The 20,123-nt window shown below is 36.7% G+C and overlaps 1 protein-coding gene across 1 annotated transcript; it reads right to left on the minus strand.

Annotated features, from left to right (window-relative positions):
* Nucleotides 1-817: 817 nt before the first annotated feature.
* On the minus strand, nt 818-18,236 carry LOC132300692 (probable 26S proteasome non-ATPase regulatory subunit 3). The gene is made up of 10 exons (XM_059797889.1): nt 18,119-18,236; nt 17,948-18,027; nt 17,767-17,862; nt 17,379-17,569; nt 4,301-4,438; nt 4,070-4,206; nt 3,809-3,863; nt 3,618-3,728; nt 2,115-2,354; nt 818-1,703 (listed from the first exon to the last, which is right to left on the minus strand). Exons 3-10 carry the CDS (start codon nt 17,849-17,851, stop codon nt 1,191-1,193), a joined length of 1,470 nt encoding a protein of 489 aa, XP_059653872.1. The 5' UTR covers nt 17,852-17,862; nt 17,948-18,027; nt 18,119-18,236; the 3' UTR covers nt 818-1,190.
* Nucleotides 18,237-20,123: the final 1,887 nt, after the last annotated feature.

The raw sequence follows: 20,123 nt of genomic DNA on the forward strand, positions 1-20,123 counted from the left end.
ATCACACCAAGGATCATGCAAGGGAGAAAATTTGGCACCACACCCTAAGTCAGGTTGGAATGCCTATAGAGTGCAGTCTCAACCTTTGCCTTGGTCTAAGTTATGTGGGAAATTCTGTAGGCCTAGAGTTGCTGTGGTTGTTTCATTAATACTTCAACATAGGAATTTGACATTTGTTCACCTACAGAGAAGAGGTATAGTGTTGACCTCAATTTGTCATAACTACTATGCTGCTCTGGATGATGATAATCACCTATACTGTCCTTGCCGTTTTGCTGTTGCTGCTTGGAGTGAGGGGTTGGGGTAGACAACAAAGTGGTCCATGCCTCTATGAAGTGCACTCTTGAGGACATGCTTCTTATTTTTTCTTTGTTTTTATGTTGTGCATTAGGATTTTATGCTCTGAGCCCTATTGGAAATGGGCTTTTTCCTTGACTTGTGTTTGTTTCTAAGGGGTATGTCCCTTAGGCATCTTGTACTTTTATCACATTTATAAAACAATCAAAAATTTAAATTAAAGAGAACACACCAAGAATTGTGTACACGCAAGAGGAGTTGAACAGATGCTTCAAGAGACCAGAACAAGTGCTTACCCACCAGAGTCAAACCACCTTGGGGGTTTGATGGCATCACTGTCTCCACCACTACTCTCAAATAGTGATTGATCATTACCTTTTAGTACCCTTTGTTATAACTGCATAGGAACTTGAATACCACACAGAATCTGAAAGTAAATTTCCAGAAACCACAAAAAACAAGAAATAAAAAATACGCAACTTTTTTCTCCCACATACGCAACTTAATCATGCTCTTTCACTAATGAGAAGTCGAGTAGAGCAGTCATGCCTCCTATTACCTTCCTTTGAAGCAAGTATACACTAGCGTCCAAAAAAATTGATGCAATAAGATGGTACCTCTATTGACCATTAAAATTCATCCTGAACAGGAAATTCTAGGAAAAAAAAAAAAAAGATGAATGAATCGGGGGATAGGATGAGCACCGGGAATACAATCCCGAATAGCAGAGCAGTAATGACATCCAATTGCATATTTTAGAAGTGAAAGCGAATTATAGTCATTCAGTCCATGAAAACTGAGATTTCTTACTAGGGAATATCAAAGGAAGTTGCTGCACTACCAAAAGAAATAATTGCATAGTCAATCAGATGTCTTTGAAGATCATTGCTCCACTAGAACTCATCATCATCCTCTTCGGCTATATGCTTTGCAAGCTCTTGCTCCTGTTGTTGCCTCTCTCTCCTCTTCTCGGCACTTTCCTTCTCCTTATGGGAATTAGGCGGAAATCGAAGTGCACGCACTGCCTCATTATGCATGTTAAGGCAAAAGGCAATCCTCGAGTTGAACGCAATTTGAGGTTCATTTGTAGAGTAGATGTCCCCAGTCTCCTTTGATACCATCCACCCATTAGCATGATCTACCGTGGCATCAATTGCACCATCTCGGATTGCCTTGGAGACGATACTTTCAGCATCAGCAACAGGGTTTGCGGAGTCCAATCTCAGTTTTTTTGCTACATCAGCCAGTGAGATGCGAGAATAAGATATGCTGATGTTACGTAGCCCTGTCCTTATAACATTATGCCGCAGCCTAACGATCAAATTGTGGGTCCGGTCTGAACTGAAAGTACTGGAGAACTTCTCCGCAACAGATCTAAACAGCTCCAGATCTCCAATCCGAACAGCCTGAAAAAACCCACATATACTACTAGTCATTGGCAAAAACTTGTTGAGTCTGTTGAGACAACATGTGACCCAACGCTCAGACGCTATTATAAGGACCAACTGCATCAAATGACGGTTTTATGCTGTAAGAAAATTTGAAATAAGAATTCTAAGAACCTAAAGTTTAGACAAAATAACTGACACATGTATCTACCAACAACAATAGAAATGCTGCTCTTTTCTTGAAAGAACCAGCTACAAAGGGTATTACCATCTAACTCTCCGTCCTCAAATGATAAACATCCATAATTTGTAGAAGAATATTTATTATAGCAAAACACGGCAATCTTCAATCATCAATAGTTTCAGACATGATTCTTGGAGGAAGAGACAAAAAGGAAAGATACTCAAGTTTGATAAACGCAGACTCACATTTGTAAGCTCAAAGTATGGCCTCAAAGCCTTCTCCATGCCTTTCTGCATGAAAACAGTCCTCTCGGGTATTTCTCCTAGCAGAAGGCGGACTATCACAGCCCACTTGTTGCATTGAACTCGAAAACCAAGAGCTGCAACAGGGGCTTTCCGAGCAGCTTGCAGGAGGGATTCTTTTGCATCTGTATATTCCAACTGAATTGTCCTAATTTTTCCAAGATAAAACAGGTACCGGCAAAACTGCAATGAGAATGGTCAGTGTCAGGAAATAATAGATTGCAGAGTATAAAGATACTAATGTGCAAAGGTAAGGAGGCCAGAAGTGACATTGCAGAGTATAAAGATTCTGATGTGCAAAGGTAAGGAGGCCAGAAGTGACCAGAACCGTTGATAATAATGAGGACCAGCCACCAAAGTACACACACATGCATAAATATAATATACTGATCCCAAAATATGGAAGGAAACTGTATCTAAGGTTCTTCTTCAGTCTCTCAACACAGCAGTAGGGCTATCAAAACCACCCCTCTGATCTCTATGAAAGTAGAAGTATAATACCAAACAGCCAAGGGAAACACATGTATAAAATAGTAGAAAAGAGAATAACAATGACTTCTTTTATGTGTAAAAAACCAAAATAATAATAATAATAATAATTAATAAATAAATAAAACACACTTGATGTGTCTATCAAAGATTCAACTCCTCCTCCCATTAATATAGGAGGTAGACTAGCACAACAGAACTGGATTCTTATTGCCATCTAGCATAGAGGCCTTGATCCAGCACGTATGCTTCTTTTATGATGTGCACTTTGGAGAGCTTATGTGGGTTTAGTGGTCATTTATAATGTTCTTTCACTAAAAAAAATCTACTTATCTGCACACTTTCAAATTTCTAAATTTTCTTCGTGTTTCTCTTGCTTGAATGGGGGTGATTGCCAAGTTCAGTGGTAAAAGCTAGGACTATAAGCATGTTCCAGCCACTTGGTACAACAATAATGCCAAAGGTTAAGTCCGTATCCAATCTACTCCCTCCAAGCATCCTCAATAACTGAGACTACACTGGGAAATGACCTTTTTTTTTTTTTTTTTCCTCTTGTTTGAATTTGTAACTTCTTATTATTTTGTTTTAGTATTTCTCAAAAAGATCCATAATTTGACTTAAATGTTTAGCACCCCCTATCTCTCTCTTATTCCACACACGCGTGTTTATGTAAATGTATATTACTATTATTGTTTTCCCCTTGTAAGTTCCTACCTTCTCAATTCAATCCTTGGGTCCTGAAAAAACAAATCTGACAACCTCGCATCGGCTATGTACTGACCATGTAATTGGAAGCTTGAGGCAACCAAACCTAATTCAAGGTTAAACAAAATCATATATGTCCAAGTCAGACAGTTGTATATGTAGCAATGCAACCGAGTATTTACCAGATAACTGAACCATATTCCACACAAATTGGTGTGCCTTCAAATTGGTGAGAACGATAATAGGAGTTACCTGCTGATTAGAATGAGCTTCAAAACGGGGTGCCTTTGACCTCAGCTTCTCTGCCTGATCATATAAGTTGTAGTGCAGGTAATTGCGAAGTAGCAGGTTGAGAAGTGTTTCCTGCATAGCACCATTGAACCAAAAAGATAAGACACAAATATTAGGACATTAAATGATTGCTAATTCATTTGAAAACAAACCTGACCCAACTCGTCATGGCGCAATGTTGCGATCCGGTGCAAAGCAAGGAGGTTACTGTTGAAAAAAGAAGAACAGATTAGACAAAAAGAAGGTGAACGCAAAAGAGGTTATACAATGCATGCATACCAAGAAAACAGATAAAACAGTATTCAACTCCAATCCTGTTGTCTTTCTGGAACATGCAAGTACGCATTATTCGCCAACAAATATCGCAGATGATGCAGCTAATATTAGGGAATTCATATTAATAAAGAACTCACCCCCGAATGTCAGCTAAATCACCAGTAAGTTCATAACTAAGAGAGTAATAGAAGTAGAGCCGGGCAGCTAGAACATCAACAGTTCGCCTATTCAGGTTCTTCAGCCTGGCAATGCTTGCTGAGGAACATGCTTTAGCCTGAAGGACAACAATAACACTACTGAAGTTTATCAAGTGTTACAATGATTAGTAAACGATTTGCAACCTTTGACATAACCATACAGTGTTATACCTCAGTGTATTGCTTCTGATCAATTAAAAATATTAGCACACCCAAGTAGCAGTAAATCTCAAGCTCAGGCAAAGAATGTTTCACAGAAGCTTGAGTAGCTGATGTTGCCGTATCAACTTCCATCTCATGCTCATCTTCCTATAAAACAACATTTAAACTTGAAAAATTAAGGTCGCAAAAAGAAGGAAGTATGAAATTTGTAGTATTATTAATGGATACTAACATGAAGTTTTAACTATTGAAACAGAGATGGAAATTGTGAGCTCAGCGATTATCCTTTTTGTGATTGTTTTATAATGAAAGATCCCTCTTCAGGTATCCATATAAATTGATATCACTATAACATTTTCACATCAAAATGTAATAGGATTAATATCACAATGGGACTTGATGACATATATACTACTACTAGTACAAGTATTCGGAAGCAGAACATCTTAAATTACAGAAGTAATGACCATTAGAAGAGGCACATAACCACTAGCACAATTTGCCCATTTTCCAATTTTCTTGCAGTAAGCCCAGCTATTATTAGAAGATGTGGCCCTGGATAAAGCTATATATGAATAAAAATGATTCACCAAGCCAACACCGGATGTAATGAATATGAAGTCTTACCAAGTTGATCGAGTTTAAAGTGGTGTTTATAACAGTTATAGGACCACTGCTAAATTCCACAATAAGTCGCTTAGTGGTTAGACAACCAAGATAAGAGGATGCCTGATGGTGATTGTGTATAGTTTTGTGAATCAAGAGGATGAGCATTGTTGGATGCAAACAGGGAGTCTTATAAGCTGGTCAGCATTCTTGCCAATTGAAAAGGCAAGGGATGCTGGTCAGTTTGAAATGGACACATACTGTTAGACAGCAGTAGGAGGCTCCCACATACAATTAAAAGCTTTCAGTTCATTTAAGGGCAGAAAATAATAATTTAATTTTTTATTACTTATCAAAAAAAAAAAAGGGCAGAAAATAATAATAGATAGAATCTATATAAAATACTCCAACATAGACACATATACAGATTAGTGCTATCAGTACTTGACTGGATAAAGGCAAAGAGACCATTTCACACCAAAAAAAACACTTCTCGTTTGTATAAGAAAATATAACTAAGAAGATACAAGAAATTGAACACTGTTGGATGCAAACGGGAGTCTTTTCTTCTCCCTGTTATTGCCAATGTAAAAGACAAGGTGTCGCTGGTCAGTGTTTGACATGGATGCAATCTTGTAGACAAAGCCATGAGAGGATCCCCATGCATAACTAAAAGCACAATAGTTCATTTAAGGGCAGAATAATATATTTGAGAAAATTCATATAAAATAACTCGTACATTGAAAGAAGTAAACGGATGTTCGTACTTAAATGGATGACAGCAAAGAGACCACCCAGCATGAAAAAGTTTCTAGTTTGTACAAGCAAATATATAATAAGAGAATAACAGATAAATCTTCATATCATATAGATGGATATAACTAAAAACAACAAATAATAGAGTCTCATGTGTGAAAAAGATGGAACCCCACCTGTGGATGTAACTGCTGGAAAAGTAGGACGCTCAAAGGTGTTTCGATAAGGAAACAAATCCTCTATGCTGAAAACTAAACTAATACTCATATCTTATTGTAAGTCAAGTATATATGCACTAGGCCCTAACGTATGAATAACACGGAATGGTCAATTGGCTCATGCATGCAATTCCTTGAAGGAATTTTTAGGGTAACATTCTGGACGTATACAAGACAAAACATAATCTCCTTTATTAAATTCCTCGTTCCTACAATGAGGATTTACAGCAATGTTTTTAATTTTCATTACTTAAAGCAATTTTTCATCATATATCAGCATGAATGTCACAGATATGCTGGGCAAATGAATCAACAGACTCAAAAGGATATCAGGAGGCAAAGGAATAAGGTCCAGGATGGTGAGAGAGAGAGAGAAAACATACATGATCTCAAAGGGACTCTTAGCATTGGACCTACTGACTGAACTATTGTATGCCAACTCAGCGGTTGGCAACAATTAATCCCACGTACCCGAGCGTTCTCCAACAAGACACCTAAGCAAATCTCCTAGACTTCGATAAACAACCATCAATCTGAAGGTGAAAAGCATAGGAAAATTTCATATAGTCCCAAAAAGTTTCTAAAGTGTTCCAAAGGCAACTTACAAACTTAACCACTCTATCAAACACAAGGAAAGTGGGTAATCCGTAAAGCTGATTGATCCCTTTACAGAACAACTTTTCCATATGTGAGGCATCGACTGTTTTACCATGGAGTGAAATGTGCCAGCCATCTTTTTTTTTTTTTTTTTTGATAAGTGAAATGTGCCATCCACAGCAACTAAAATAGAATCATGTCCTCTAACTATTTTAGGTAAACTAAGGGTCAGTTTGGTGCGATGGAAAAGGGAGGAAAGGGAAGGGAAGGTGATGGAGGGTGTTTAAATAATTGTGTTTGGCTAAAATGGGTGGAAGGAAAAGAAAGGAGAGGGAAGGCTTTGGAGGGTTATGTATAGGTTTATACAGTAGTTTTCTTATCCTCCCAAAAATGGGAGGAAATGGAAGGAAAGTGAAGGCAATGGCTGATGGAGGAGTTATGATGCCAATTTTACCCTCAAGATTACACAAGTTTGCAAAACAATATACATACAAGTTAGCAGTTGCAGAGAGAATGAGAGACGGCGGGCCAGCAGCTGAAGCTTGCGAACGGTGAACCCGAACTGGAACAGCGGCAATGGAAACTGAAAGATATGGGTTTTGATTTTCTGAACAATCTGAAATGATATACCGATACAGGTTTTGAACTTTTGATTCTTGTAGACAGATAGATAAACTGAAATATATGGGTTTTGAACTTCTGATTCTTGTAGTGCAGAAGGGGAAGGGGAAGGGGGGGGGGGGGGGGGGGTGGGGGCAAGTTCAGAGTTGAGAACGAGAATAATGGAGGCGAGATTGGGGAGGCTGACATGATTTGCCCTAATTTTTTTCTTTTCTTTTCTTGTGGCCCATCAGGTATAGGAGTTTTCTTGTGCAGGTATAGGAGACTATATATATATATATATTTAAAAATATAAAAGGGTATAATAGTCAATTTATTAAAATAATTCCCTTTCCTTTCTTTCCCCTTCTTTTCCCAAACATGATTATTATCCTTCCCCTTCTTTTCCTTCATTAATCAACCAAACACAATAGAAGGTTAAAATTATCCCTCCCTTCCCTTTCCTTCCTTTTCCTTCATAACTAATGTTATCATTTCCCTTCAAACCCACCGTATCAAACATAGCCTAAGACAAAATACATACTAAGATCTTTCTACGGTGTGCACGGGACAGGTAGAGGGGTATACAATCAAGTGTTCCTTTTCTTAGCTTTCACTAATTGACTTGTTGGACACTGGGATACAATTCGAGCAATATCAACCTGTAAACTTTAAAGACGCCAATAAAATCTATCCTACACTAATGCAATTGTCTTATCCCTACCAAAATGACGCATTTCCTTCTCCGTGTAAATTCCAGTCTAAAAAGTCTTTAATAGAGGTACGAGGAAAGCATAGTCTTGTCCCACGAAATAGATAAATGTCTCAGATTACAAAGTCAATATAATCTCTATAGTAACTTCTTGAATTTCTTGAAAGATCCCACCAAAATTAGGACAACTAGAAAATACTCATCCTTCATCCATTCAAAACCTATGACATTGACACTCGGGGCTAGTTTGGTGCGCTGGAATGGGCTAGAATGGAATGACCATTCCAACTTCTGATTACTTTTCCCTTGTTTGGTGTGGCATTTTAAAGGTGGAATAACCATTCCAACTCATTCCCTGAGAATGCTCATTCCATCAAAAAGTTGGAATGGCCATTCCACTTCTTGACCAAAGGAATGGCCATTCCATTCCCAAAAAAAATTAAAACAAAATATGAGTAAAACAGAAAAAGAAAAAAAAAAAACCTCTAACCTAAAAACTTCTCTCACACATGACTCATGAAATCTCTGAGACAACCTGCCACCGCCTCCCTCAGCCGTCTTCCTCCACCGTCTCCCTCAGCCATCTTCCTCCACCATCTCTCTCTTTTCCAATAAATGGCAGACACTCCTAAAAAAACTTTCCTTTGCTTCCACTTCTCCCCTCACAGTTCCACACTTCACTCTCTCACCACTATATATCTGTCTTCCTTCTCTGTCACCATTGCCGGTGGGCGGCGGCGGCGGAGGGCTGTGATGCCTATGCTTTATTCAATCTCATTGTTGTTTTCACCGGCAAAGAATTGAATTCAGATGAATTCGATTCCGCTGAAGAACACAGCGATGAAATGATCAGAGAAAAAATTTCTAACTTTTTGAGATTTATAGAATAATTAAGGTATATAGTATTCACAGTCGTAGCAATAGTGGAGAGGAGGTTTGGTATCTCTATCGCCGTCTCAAACACTGCCGGTCAGATAAGGTGGTGATAGATCTGTGATTTGGGAATGGAAATTCAAATAGTAAGCACCATAGAGATAGATGCATAGAAGTTCATTAGAGATATCAAGCAGATTGATAAAACTCAAAGATATAACTGATGTTGGCGGATTCATACTACAAATTGAACTGTTGAACAATTCTTATTCTTATTTATTTTTAGTTTTTTTGAATTTTGAAATTTGATAGGAATATTTTGAAAAAAAAAATTCATTCCATTCTAGTTTTAGGATGCTCCAGCCAAACATTGGAATAGAAATAAGCATTCCATTCCTTATCATTTCACGTTTGAAACCAAACAATGGAATGAGAATGACCATTCCTTTTCCATTCTCATTCCATTCCATTTTATTCCTGCACACCAAACTAGCCCTGATGGCTTGAATAACCAATATAACTTGACTAAGAGCATCAACTTGTTTATTTTCTATTCCAGTCCAACAATTGAGTACAAAGGTTTACTCTTGCATAAAAGCAACCCATTTCACAATTTTGGTTAAGATTGGGGGTAACTCAAGGCTTGTTGATCAGAGTACAAAACAAACTCTTGATGTAACAAATATTATGGCCAATGGTAGAGTGCCCATAAAACAGTATAAAACTCTTTCTCATATGTAGAAGATTTCTTTTTAGCCATTAAGCTTTTCATGAAATACATGACTGGCTAACCCTCTTGACATAAGACCCTCCAATTCTCATTCCTGATGCACCACATGCAACCTCAAAAACTCTAGAGAATTTAGGGTGTCAGAGAACTTTTACCTCAGTCATCTACTTTTTAATCTCCTCAAAGGCTCATATTGCTGCTTTAGCCCTCTTGAACTCCCATTTCTTCATATAGTTTGTGATAGGAAACTAAATCCTAGATGAAAGTTGAAACGTCTACAGAAATAGTCAAACCATGAAAACTACGAATCTCAGAAATTGTTTTAGGTTCAGGACACTCCTTTATTGCTTTTGAAATCTCAGAGGCAGCCGCAATTCCTTGCACAGAAACGATAAATCCTAGGAAAATCACTCGAGTCTTTAGAAAATAACATTTCTTGAGATTAACATATAATTTCCCAACTCGTAGAATCTCAAGAACTGTCAAAGGTGACTCAAGTGTTGAACTTTAAATCGGCTAAGATCAAAACATCATAAAGGTAAACCACCAAAACCTTTCCTATGAAATGACGTAACACTAGTGTCATTGCCATCAAAACGTACTCGATACATTTGACAATCCAAAGGGCATGACTAACCACTCATAAAGTTCATCTCGAGTCTTAAGGCAGTTTTTCGTTCATCGCCCGATTTGATTCGGATTTGATGCTAACTACTGCACAGATCAATTTTAGAGAACCACTGTGAACCTGCCATTTGATCTAACATGTCATCAAGTTGAGGTATAGAAAATTTGTACATGATTGTGAGATTGTGATCTTGTTAATGGCACAATTACTAACGTTCTCCGAGAGCCATCTTTCTTTCTTTTTTTGATAAGTACTCTGAGAGCCATCTTTCTTACCAGCTAAAGTAGAAGGAATGACGTGGACTAAGACTCTCTCTAATAAATTATAAATCCTTTCTAAACAAGTACATCAACTTGCCGTTTCAATTCAGCAGCTTCCTTAGAATTCATTAGTAAGGTGGCATATTAGACAGTTGTGATTATGGGACTAAATGAATTGCATTTTGAATATCCCTTGTGGGCAGTAACTCATCAGGTAATGCCTTTGGTGTCATATATTGAAACTCACGCAACAATTTATTGACTTCTAACGGAAGGGAATCCAACACTTCACTAGAGGGATCTCGAGGAACTTCTATTGCAACTAGGGCTAATACAAAACCTTATTTTTTTTCTTCTTTCTCAAACTCTTTCCGGGTCAGGATATGAAGGGGTTTCTTCTCACTAGGCTGAGTGGATGACCTATTTTTTGGCTTACTATCTTTCGTATGGGCTTTGCAGGTCTTAACATGATAGTTCTACCCTTATTTTGAACATATAAAAACTCTCTCTACCATGATTGGTCACATCCAAATCAGTATGTCCGCGACATCCATAGTTAGGACGTCAGTGAAATCTTATCAGAGTACTCACCCATCTGGTTAGGAACCAAACACCCCTTTGAAACTGATAAGGAATTATTGTCCTATGTTACCGAATATGGGTGCATATCTAGGGGTCGAATTCATCCACTTATCAAATAATAAGATACAGGGACTCGAATTAAAAGTGTCCAAAAAATGGATACCGATACCTAGAGCATTAAAGAATATAAGTGTAATTATTAACAAATTTAAGTCCATCCACATAATAATTATGTTCACTATATTTTATGCATTCTTTCGTTGTCTTAGGTTAATGTATCAGTTTGCTTTTAGACATTTAAATGATTAATTTGCATGAAATTATATTACACTCTTTTGTTATTTTATTCTGCATGACACATTATACAAAATATTTGATTTCCATATAAAAGATTTGCTTTTCCAGGTGCAGTATTAAAATAATTAAAGTGATTGAAGAAGTATGAAGTTGAAGGGATACAAGATATTTACAAGTCTTCCATTACGCTACTCAAGGTAGTGGGTGTCAGCACATACCAATTAATAGTGTAGAAGCTGAAAAGATAACATGGACCTAGAAGATTCCCAACATTGAGTGGCAAACCACTTACAACTAATGTCAACGTGGCAGCATCACAACCATTAAAAATTTTATCAAGCACATTGATTATACCTGCAAAGCGCATGAACACTATCTTTTGACCAGATGGAAAACTAATGCAAGCCAGCATGTGAATAGCCACACATCTTCAATCTAAAAAAATCACCATTTTTTATCCAAAGTAGAGTTGATTTTTCCCTTCACGCAGACAAGAAAGACAAACAAAATACAATCCAACTCCAACAAATTCACTCATAGTCATGTCTAGTAATACAACAAAGCATTTGACGCATATCTTATGACAGTGTTCACATCGTGTCGTGTTGATACAGACACCTTGGACTTCAATGGCATGTCCAAGTAACATAGGTCTTCTCTAACCAAGCTACCCTATATGGTTGCGAGTGTGGTTCAGATAGTTGTTAAAGGCGCGCCTAGGCTCCAAAAAATCCCCAGGCTCATCAAGGCTAAGCTAGAGCGCCTCAATCTACTACAGGCCAAGCCCCTTCAATCAAGCTCACATAAAGCCCTCAGGCTCATGCGTTTTAGTAGGCTCCAAGCTTAAAAAAGGCATGCCTTGTATTTTTTAATCATTTATTCATTTCATTTTCTTTTTTATTTAATGACTACTAAATTAAAAGGTTTTGTATCATATATCGTATTGTTTAACCTTATGAAATATTTGACTAAATTCATAAATTTATGGTTCACTACTTACATTAACTGCAACTACTGCTTGATTAGGAATATATATAATAATATATGTTTAAATATGCATTATTATATACATGCGCCTTACTTCAATCAGGCTCGCACCTTATACGCTTAGGCTCCAGAAGGCCTTTGGCACCTTAGTGCGCCTTCATCCGAGCAACACCTAATTTTGAGACCACATTCATTGAACTTCCTCCATCAATGACTATTTTGTAAATTTTATCTCCAAATCTTAGAAATGTATAAATGATTCTTGTGCACTTCCAATTATCCTCTCTTGTTAAAGTAGATAGAATGCACCTTTAACATTAATACATGTGTCATCATTTTCAATATCTTCCTCAATTCCTCTACAAACTCTATAGGATCTTCAATGACATCAACAAAATCAAGACCTTACCCTTCTGCAGTATCATTTACCTTGGTGTCTATGGTCAATGTCCGATGGGGACAATGTGAGGCAATATGACGCTTATTGTGGTAGTGGAAACAATCAATGAAGGATCCACTCTGGTGGGAACTAGAAATTGAAACTTCTTTTTCCTTAGAATTACTAGTTCTCAAGTTGAAATTGTTGCTACCTCTAGAGACAATTGTCCTAATTCTGCAGATCACTCTAAAGAGATTAACCTTTTGAAAAATATTATATAGAGATTAAAAATACATCTTCTCTCCCAATTCTTTTTTTCTTCCCTCTCTATCCTCTCTTCCAGCTCTACATCAGCAGTATATGTGTATTACTGAAACGCTAGATCCTAATTATTGTGTGTGTGTAAAGCAGTATCTATCTAAGGGTGGGAAAGTCACCCTTATAAAGAGTACTCTTTCATCCCTTCCTACCTATTTTTTGTCTTTGTTTCAAATTCCATGTTCTGTTGCTGATAGAATTGAAAAAATTCAGAGGGATTTTCTGTGGGGTGGAAGGGGAGAGGAGTTTAAGTATCATCTTGTTAATTGGGATCAAGTTTGCCAACCATTGAGATTCGGAGGGTTAGGCATTCGAAAAATTGTTCCTTTTAATCGTGCTCTCTTAGGAAAGTGGTTATGGCGATTTGGAAGGGAACGACATCGTCAGTGGAGAAGAGTTGTCTCGTGTCGTTTTGGTGAGGGGAGTGGGGGTTGGTCATCTCTTCCAGTTACTATTACGGGAGGCGTTGGTTTGTGGAAATTTATTCGGAAGGGATGGGATGTTTTCTCTACTCTTATTAGATTCAAAGTTCGTAATGGCAGGCATGTTCGTTTTTGGGAGGATCTTTGGTGTGGCGACCAGTTGCTTTCACACTCATTTCCTAGGCTTTATAGCATTGCAACTAATAAGCATGTTTTCGTGATTGATTGTTATCATCTTGATAACAATGGAGTTACGTGGGATGTGCGGTTTAGGCGGTCTTTTCAGGATTGGGAAATGGAGGAAGTTTCTGCTTTTTTGGATATTTTGTATAGGCAGAAGGATATTGGCAGAGGGTGTGATGATATTTTGTGGGTTCCTTTGGCTCATGGTCGGTATGATGTCCACTCTATGTTTATTCATTTATCCAATTTCGTTGGTTCCGAGTTTCCTTGGAAGTCCGTGTGGTGCTCTAAAGCCCCTCTTCGAATTGCGTTCTTCGCTTGGACAGCTACATTGGGGAAGATTTTGACTTTGGACAATTTGAGAAAGAGAGGTAACATCATTGTTAATTGGTGTTGTTTATGCAAAGACGATAGTGAATCCGTGGATCATATTCTTTTGCATTGTCCTGTGGCGTTTGGTTGTTGGAGTTTTATTTTCAGCATTTTCGGCATTTTTTGGGTAATGCCTAAGCACTCCTCTCAGTTGATTAACGCTTGGAAAAGCTGTCTTGTTAAGAAACAAGCTCGTGCTTATTGGAAGATTGTTCCTCATTGTGTCTGGTGGTGTTTGTGGCGTGAGAGAAATAACAGATCCTTTGAAGGAAAAGAATCGTCCTTAGCTAATTTAAAAATTCATATTCTTCGTTCTTTATTCTTTTATGTTAGAGGAAGTACATGCTCCTCGATTGATGATTTCTTTGATCTCTTGGATTCTATTGGTCCTTAGATCTTTTCTCTTGTATTAGGGATGCGTTCCCCTTTTGAACGTTTTTCTAATATATTTTTACTTATCAAAAAAAAAATTATTGTGTGTGTGTATATAACTGTCAATTCTTGCGGGTGCTACCCTATGTTACATGGACTCGGGTATGGGTGTCAGACACGGGTATGTATCCATGCGTCGGATGTGTCAAATCTCCAAACAGAACGACACATGGACACGGCTAAATATTCATTTTATTAATTATTTTGTTTTATTTTCTAGAGTAAAGTAATATTTTTATATAATATAATGTTCAATATAGGCATTTAACTCATTTTAAAGTAATAATATAATGTAATTAAATGATATGATATGTTTTTTAAGTACATGTCTAACCAAAAGTGTCAGACACATATCCCATACCCATGCCCGAAGGATATGTGTCCGACACGGGTACTTCACTACTTTTGAAGAGTCCACGTAACAGAGGTGCTACCAACCAGAAAGGGGAAATCGATATGATTAGAGAACAGACATAATCTATGTTACCTTAACTCGTCATTGAAACCCAAGGTGTACATGTTGACTTGACACAGACACACGCCAGGCACTCTATTATATCTACCGGACATGCCTACAAGGTAAGCAATTTATGCAGATGACTGTATTTTGTTTGCCTTTCTCGTCTAGGGGAGGGGGAAAAAATAACCTCTGGTTAAAAAATGGTGATTTTTTGAGGTTGAATATGCATGACTGTTCATGCACTAGCTTGCATGAGTTTTTAAACTGGTCAAAGAGTGGTTTTGTCATGCATGGCTCTATTAGATTTTTCTTTTTTCTTTTTTATACGTGGCTTGATCAGATTTTTCATAGTTGTGATGCTGCCACGTTGACACTATTTATGAGTGGTATGCCACTCGATGTTGGGAATCTTCTCAGTCCAGTTTACCTTTTTAGCTTTGAAAAATTAATATTCAAATTTTGATTTGGATGTATTGAGCAACATAATGAAAGACTTCCTTTTATTTGAAATTGTGTATGGAAGATTTCTAGAAAATCATGTATCCCTTCAACTTCCTACTTTATAGTCACATTGATGCTTTTTAATACGACACCCAAAAAAAAAAATTTGATTAGTTTTTTTGTTTACTATTAATACGACACCCAAAAATAACAAAAGAATGCATAAAAACCAGCAGAAATAATTACTATGAGGATTGATTTGGATTAGTTAATAATTTACTTATATTTTTCAATGAGTCTAAAATTATGTCCGTCAATATTTGTATATAGTGTCCAAGTAGCTGTACCTGATTTTTGGACACATTTAATTCGATTCTTCATATCTTTTTTTTTATTTTTTATTTTTATTTTATATAAGTTCTTCATATCCTATAATTTAATAAATGGATGAACCTGACCCCCAGACACGCACCTGTATACAACAACCGTACCTGAGACCAAGTGACATAGGCCATAATTATTTCTTTTCAAACTCATTTTGTTCTTGTATAACAAACATATCTAATAAGCTTTCACAATGTCTTCAGCAAGCTAATCCGATAGGACTGTTAACCACCTTTGAAGCTGACCCATACCAATCACCCCCATATCTTCCAGCAATCCCCCTTCTCATCTACATCAATCTATTACATGTCTTCGCATTCACTTCCTCGATAGGACTTCCATTAGAATTACCCATGTTCTAAATAGTTAAGACTTAGCTATTTAACTGAAAATCACACTAAATTCCATTCCAGTAAGCGACCCTTCAACCCATCCTCTAGCTATCCAACAAAAAGTCGCCTTGAAATTTTTTCGAACCTCTTCATAAGAAATCTGAAATTGTAAAGAGGGACATTAAGGTTGTAAGTCCTACCCTGAAAGGTACTTTCTCTTCCAGGTTCCTATTTGCTAATCTTCTCTCACATTTCTCCAATACTGCATCCTAAGTAACTGTAGCATTAAAGGATGATCCCAACAAAAGACCATTTTTTCTTTTATCAGAAACAAAAGACCCGAATCTGAAGGAGGAGAGAAACTATGATACACCCAAAGGTAACCGCCAGTTCCTTCATGCTATCCATCTTCCCAATGGATGCCATCTCAAACTTCCCCAAACACATATGAGGCTTCTAATATACTCCTCTCCCCATAGAAAAAGATAATACCATCAGCAAAATAGCAACTGGAAGATAGAGATTATCTCTCCACCTTGGTCTCAAACCACAGACCTTTAACCACTCGGCCTTAATTTGATCCAAGGTAGCTTAACGCATTATTCTCGATAAAAAATCAAAGTCTGTAATATTCACAAATTTTAAGATCTTATTCCAGATTCAAATCATTTTATATTCCCAATATTACCGGATTTTGAAATAATTTACCTCTCTTTGTCTGCAAAATTCATCAGTCCAGCACTCCAGCAACATCCAATGAGATATCCTAATTCCTCTTTATTTGTTGTAATGGACCAAGCAGGCAATTAAACCATAGGTTTAAACCTTAAAAGCCACCAACAAACTACAAACAGGGTTAACACTCAAGCTTGACTTTCTGATTCTAATGTTTGTCATCTCATATAAGTTAAGTTTTTGCTCGTATTCAAATTGTTTCCAGAATCACAATCACCATTGAAAACTAGTTATTCAAATTTCCAGCTAAATGGAGCTATATGTACATGTGTTGAATTAGGTAGTATAAAAGAACCTACAGATGCCATCCCAGTGCTATTTGATGTTCCCAACAGCCATTGGCCATGAAGACAGACGCATCAAGGCAAAAAACTTAAGTTTCCAAATAGTTATCTGTATGTTGTGGTTAATTCTCAACAAAATTTATAAGTGAACATCATGTTTGTGAATGTTTAAAAAAAGTTAACTCAATAGACAACAACATAATTCATGAGGAGAAAAAAATACAATTGCAATGAAATTCACATCCGTCATTACTACATGACCACTAGGGAAGCTCTAATGATGTGATTGCTGACTTTTTTCTGGAACTCATGTATCCTAAGAAGTAAACAGGGAGTTCTATGTGCCAACCAATAAAGGGTACTTGGTAAAAATTCGAAAAAGCTGATAAGAACCAACCTTTCTGGAACTCATGTATCCTAAGAAGTAAACAGAGAGTTCTATGTGCCAACCAATAAAGGGTACTTGTTAAAAATTTGAAAAATCTGATAAGAACCAAACCTTGGGAAGATATGAGGATAACCGGCCATGCAACTCAGATCCAGGAGTAAGGGCAAAGTTCAAGAATGCAGAAAGCACGGAGGCCTTCAGCTTCTGCCTCAATGCTATGGTTTGGCGTATGGCACGGACAATCCGACGAACCTCCCGTGCATATGCGCCAGTCTCAATGAGTGATGCAATCTCCTTCAAAACTGAAATCCCAATACACCCATATAATAAAGAACGAAAACCATAATCTATATTTTATTTATGTGTTTATATAGACACACATCTGAAATCCCAATACCACGAAAACTATAATTTACATTATATATATATATATATATATATATATATATATAGACATACATACATATATATATAGTTGTATAAATGGTTTGTTCCTTACGCTGCAAAGTAGAAGGAGAAGTCGAAGAAACGGAATTGGAAACAGCTGGAGCTGGAAGCTCTTTCATCTCCACGTCTTGAGTCATCTCTCAAAGCTCTACCAAATCCACACAAAAAAATTATATATATGACTGATAAGCTCATAAAACTGCGTATTTCATTCTTTTGAGAGAAAGATTTACCTGGAAATGGAGGGAGTGATTCAATTAGGTTGATCTATAGCGATCAGTTCCGGAGAAACTAGGGCACCCACTGCCTTCCACTGCAAGTCAAAATTTAAATTCTCAAATACGAATAGATTCACATACACACATATGTAGAGAGAGAGAGAGAGAGTGGGGCATGAATCGAACCTGAGATTCACTGATTGTGATTAGAGAAACCCTAAAACGTCTGATAGCGCACTTTCAGTACCTTTCCTAAGGAGCACGAAAAGAATATAATAAAACCATAGATGCGTTCATAAGAAATAAATATAAAAAACAAATAAAACAAAATAAAATATATCGATGTGCTTGTGCTAAAATGAAAAAAACAAAAAAAATAAAATTATTTACTTTTCATATTACTTTTGAGTCCTCCTACAAAGTACAAACCTTCAATTTTACCTTTTATATTTTTCACTATATTATCTTAAATTTTATATTGTGTACAAAGTTTTATTCTATTCTTTAAAATATTAATATTATTTTTATTCAAAAACACATTTGAATAACCTTCTTGTATTTTTTAAAATAAACTAATTATTTAACGGTTAAAATTTATAAATTGAAGAAAAAATTTCATTGCTTCATTGTGAATTTGTGACGGGGCTCACATTAATTGCCTAGAAAATAATAATTAATTGGAGTTAAGTCTTAATTTTAAGAGTAAAATATAGCCACACCCTTGAGGTTAGGTAAAAGAATACATAGATGAAAGCTATCCATTTTTTGGATAAAGACGCCCCTTCAAGTTTGAAAAATAGAAAAAGAGCCCCTGACAATGGTGAATTGACTTTATTATCCTTTGATATAAAATTGATATTTTAATTGCCTTAAATGCCTTTGGATTAAACCCAAACACAAACCTTTATTCCTTTATCTTTGTATATATATACACACATACACTCCATAATCACTGCCACTGCTAAAACCCCGCCTAATCCCAACCCATCACCAATTGTCGCCGCTGCCACCACCCACACAATCCCAATCATCAATTGCCGCCGCCACCACCCGCACAATCATCGCCTCTCAAACCCACCACCAATCCACGGCCTCTCCCTTAAACCCAGATTTTGCATAGCCCCTTTCTCCTCGTATATTTATATATACACACATAGATTACAAACTTTAAATAGTTGAACTGAACACGTCTAAGCAATATCTCTCGTGTTGGGAATTTATTTTAGTCGTAAATTTGATTCAATTTGATTGGGTTCTTGTGTTTGGGTTTATTTTTTAATATATCCGATCAATATCCCGCTCGGCAGACGACCCCTGCCCTTGCCGAGCCGGTGTTGGTTGTGATACCCCCAGATTTTCGACTGCGGGTTTGTAATACCCCTAAAATTAAAAAGGATATAATTGAGATTTTACTATTTATTTTAAGTGTTTTATGCGTTTACGTGGATATGTGTTTAGGTTTAATTGATTAAATTATTTGTTCGTTCTTTATTTGATTTAATTGTTTAGTCTTTAATTGATTTAATTGTCATTTGGGTTGTTTTTGAATTATTTTGTTGGTTAATTATTTTATGTAATTTAATTGTGGTTTTAATTAATTGGTTAATTGTTTTTTTTATTTTATTTAATTAAATAGGTTAAATTATTAGGGTTTTGTCTCTTTACTGTTACGTTTGAATAAAGCCGCCTTGTTTAATTAAGCCGCCTTAGAGATGTAAGGAATTGTTGATTTCCGTCACTACGATTAAAGTAAAATTAGGGTTAATATATTTTCCTAAGCCTATAAATAAAACAATAAGGGTCTGCTTAGGGTTGTAAGCACAAACCTTATTTACGAATAGTGAAAATACAGAGAGTGAAATAGAGAGTTTAAGGGAAAAACTGAAGGAGAGGAAGGTAGGGTTTGAGCCAAGGATTGTAAGCCGGACTAAGGAGGAAGCTTGAGGGTTGTTTGAGGGTTAGAACCGGAGCAGAGGAATCCTTGACGGCGGTCACGATCGCCGGAAAGTCTAGGAAGAAGACGACGTTGAAAGGTTTCAAACCGAAACCGAAAGGCAAGTTCTTTTCTTCCTCCTTCCTTTTGGCTTGTGTTCTGTGCACCTAGATAGTCTCTAGGGTTTAATTAATCAGAAACTGGAATTTACATGGTTAATATATACTATATTGATGGCTGTTTGTTGTTGAAATTAAA

Source organism: Cornus florida, unplaced genomic scaffold (genome assembly GCF_030987335.1).
Source record: "Cornus florida cultivar Cherokee Brave unplaced genomic scaffold, ASM3098733v1 CherokeeBrave_3.0.0_Hap2_Chr03, whole genome shotgun sequence".
Lineage (NCBI taxonomy): Eukaryota > Viridiplantae > Streptophyta > Magnoliopsida > Cornales > Cornaceae > Cornus > Cornus florida.

Excerpts from the sequence above, each read along its gene's own strand:
- LOC132300692 (XM_059797889.1), bottom strand. The coding sequence starts at position 17,851 with ATGACTCAAGACGTGGAGATGAAAGAGCTTCCAGCTCCAGCTGTTTCC. Across the intron at positions 3,729-3,808 it reads GCCATGACGAGTTGGGTCAG|GAAACACTTCTCAACCTGCT; the intron begins GTTTGTTTTCAA and ends GGTGCTATGCAG. Across the intron at positions 1,704-2,114 it reads CATACTTTGAGCTTACAAAT|GCTGTTCGGATTGGAGATCT; the intron begins GTGAGTCTGCGT and ends GGGTTTTTTCAG.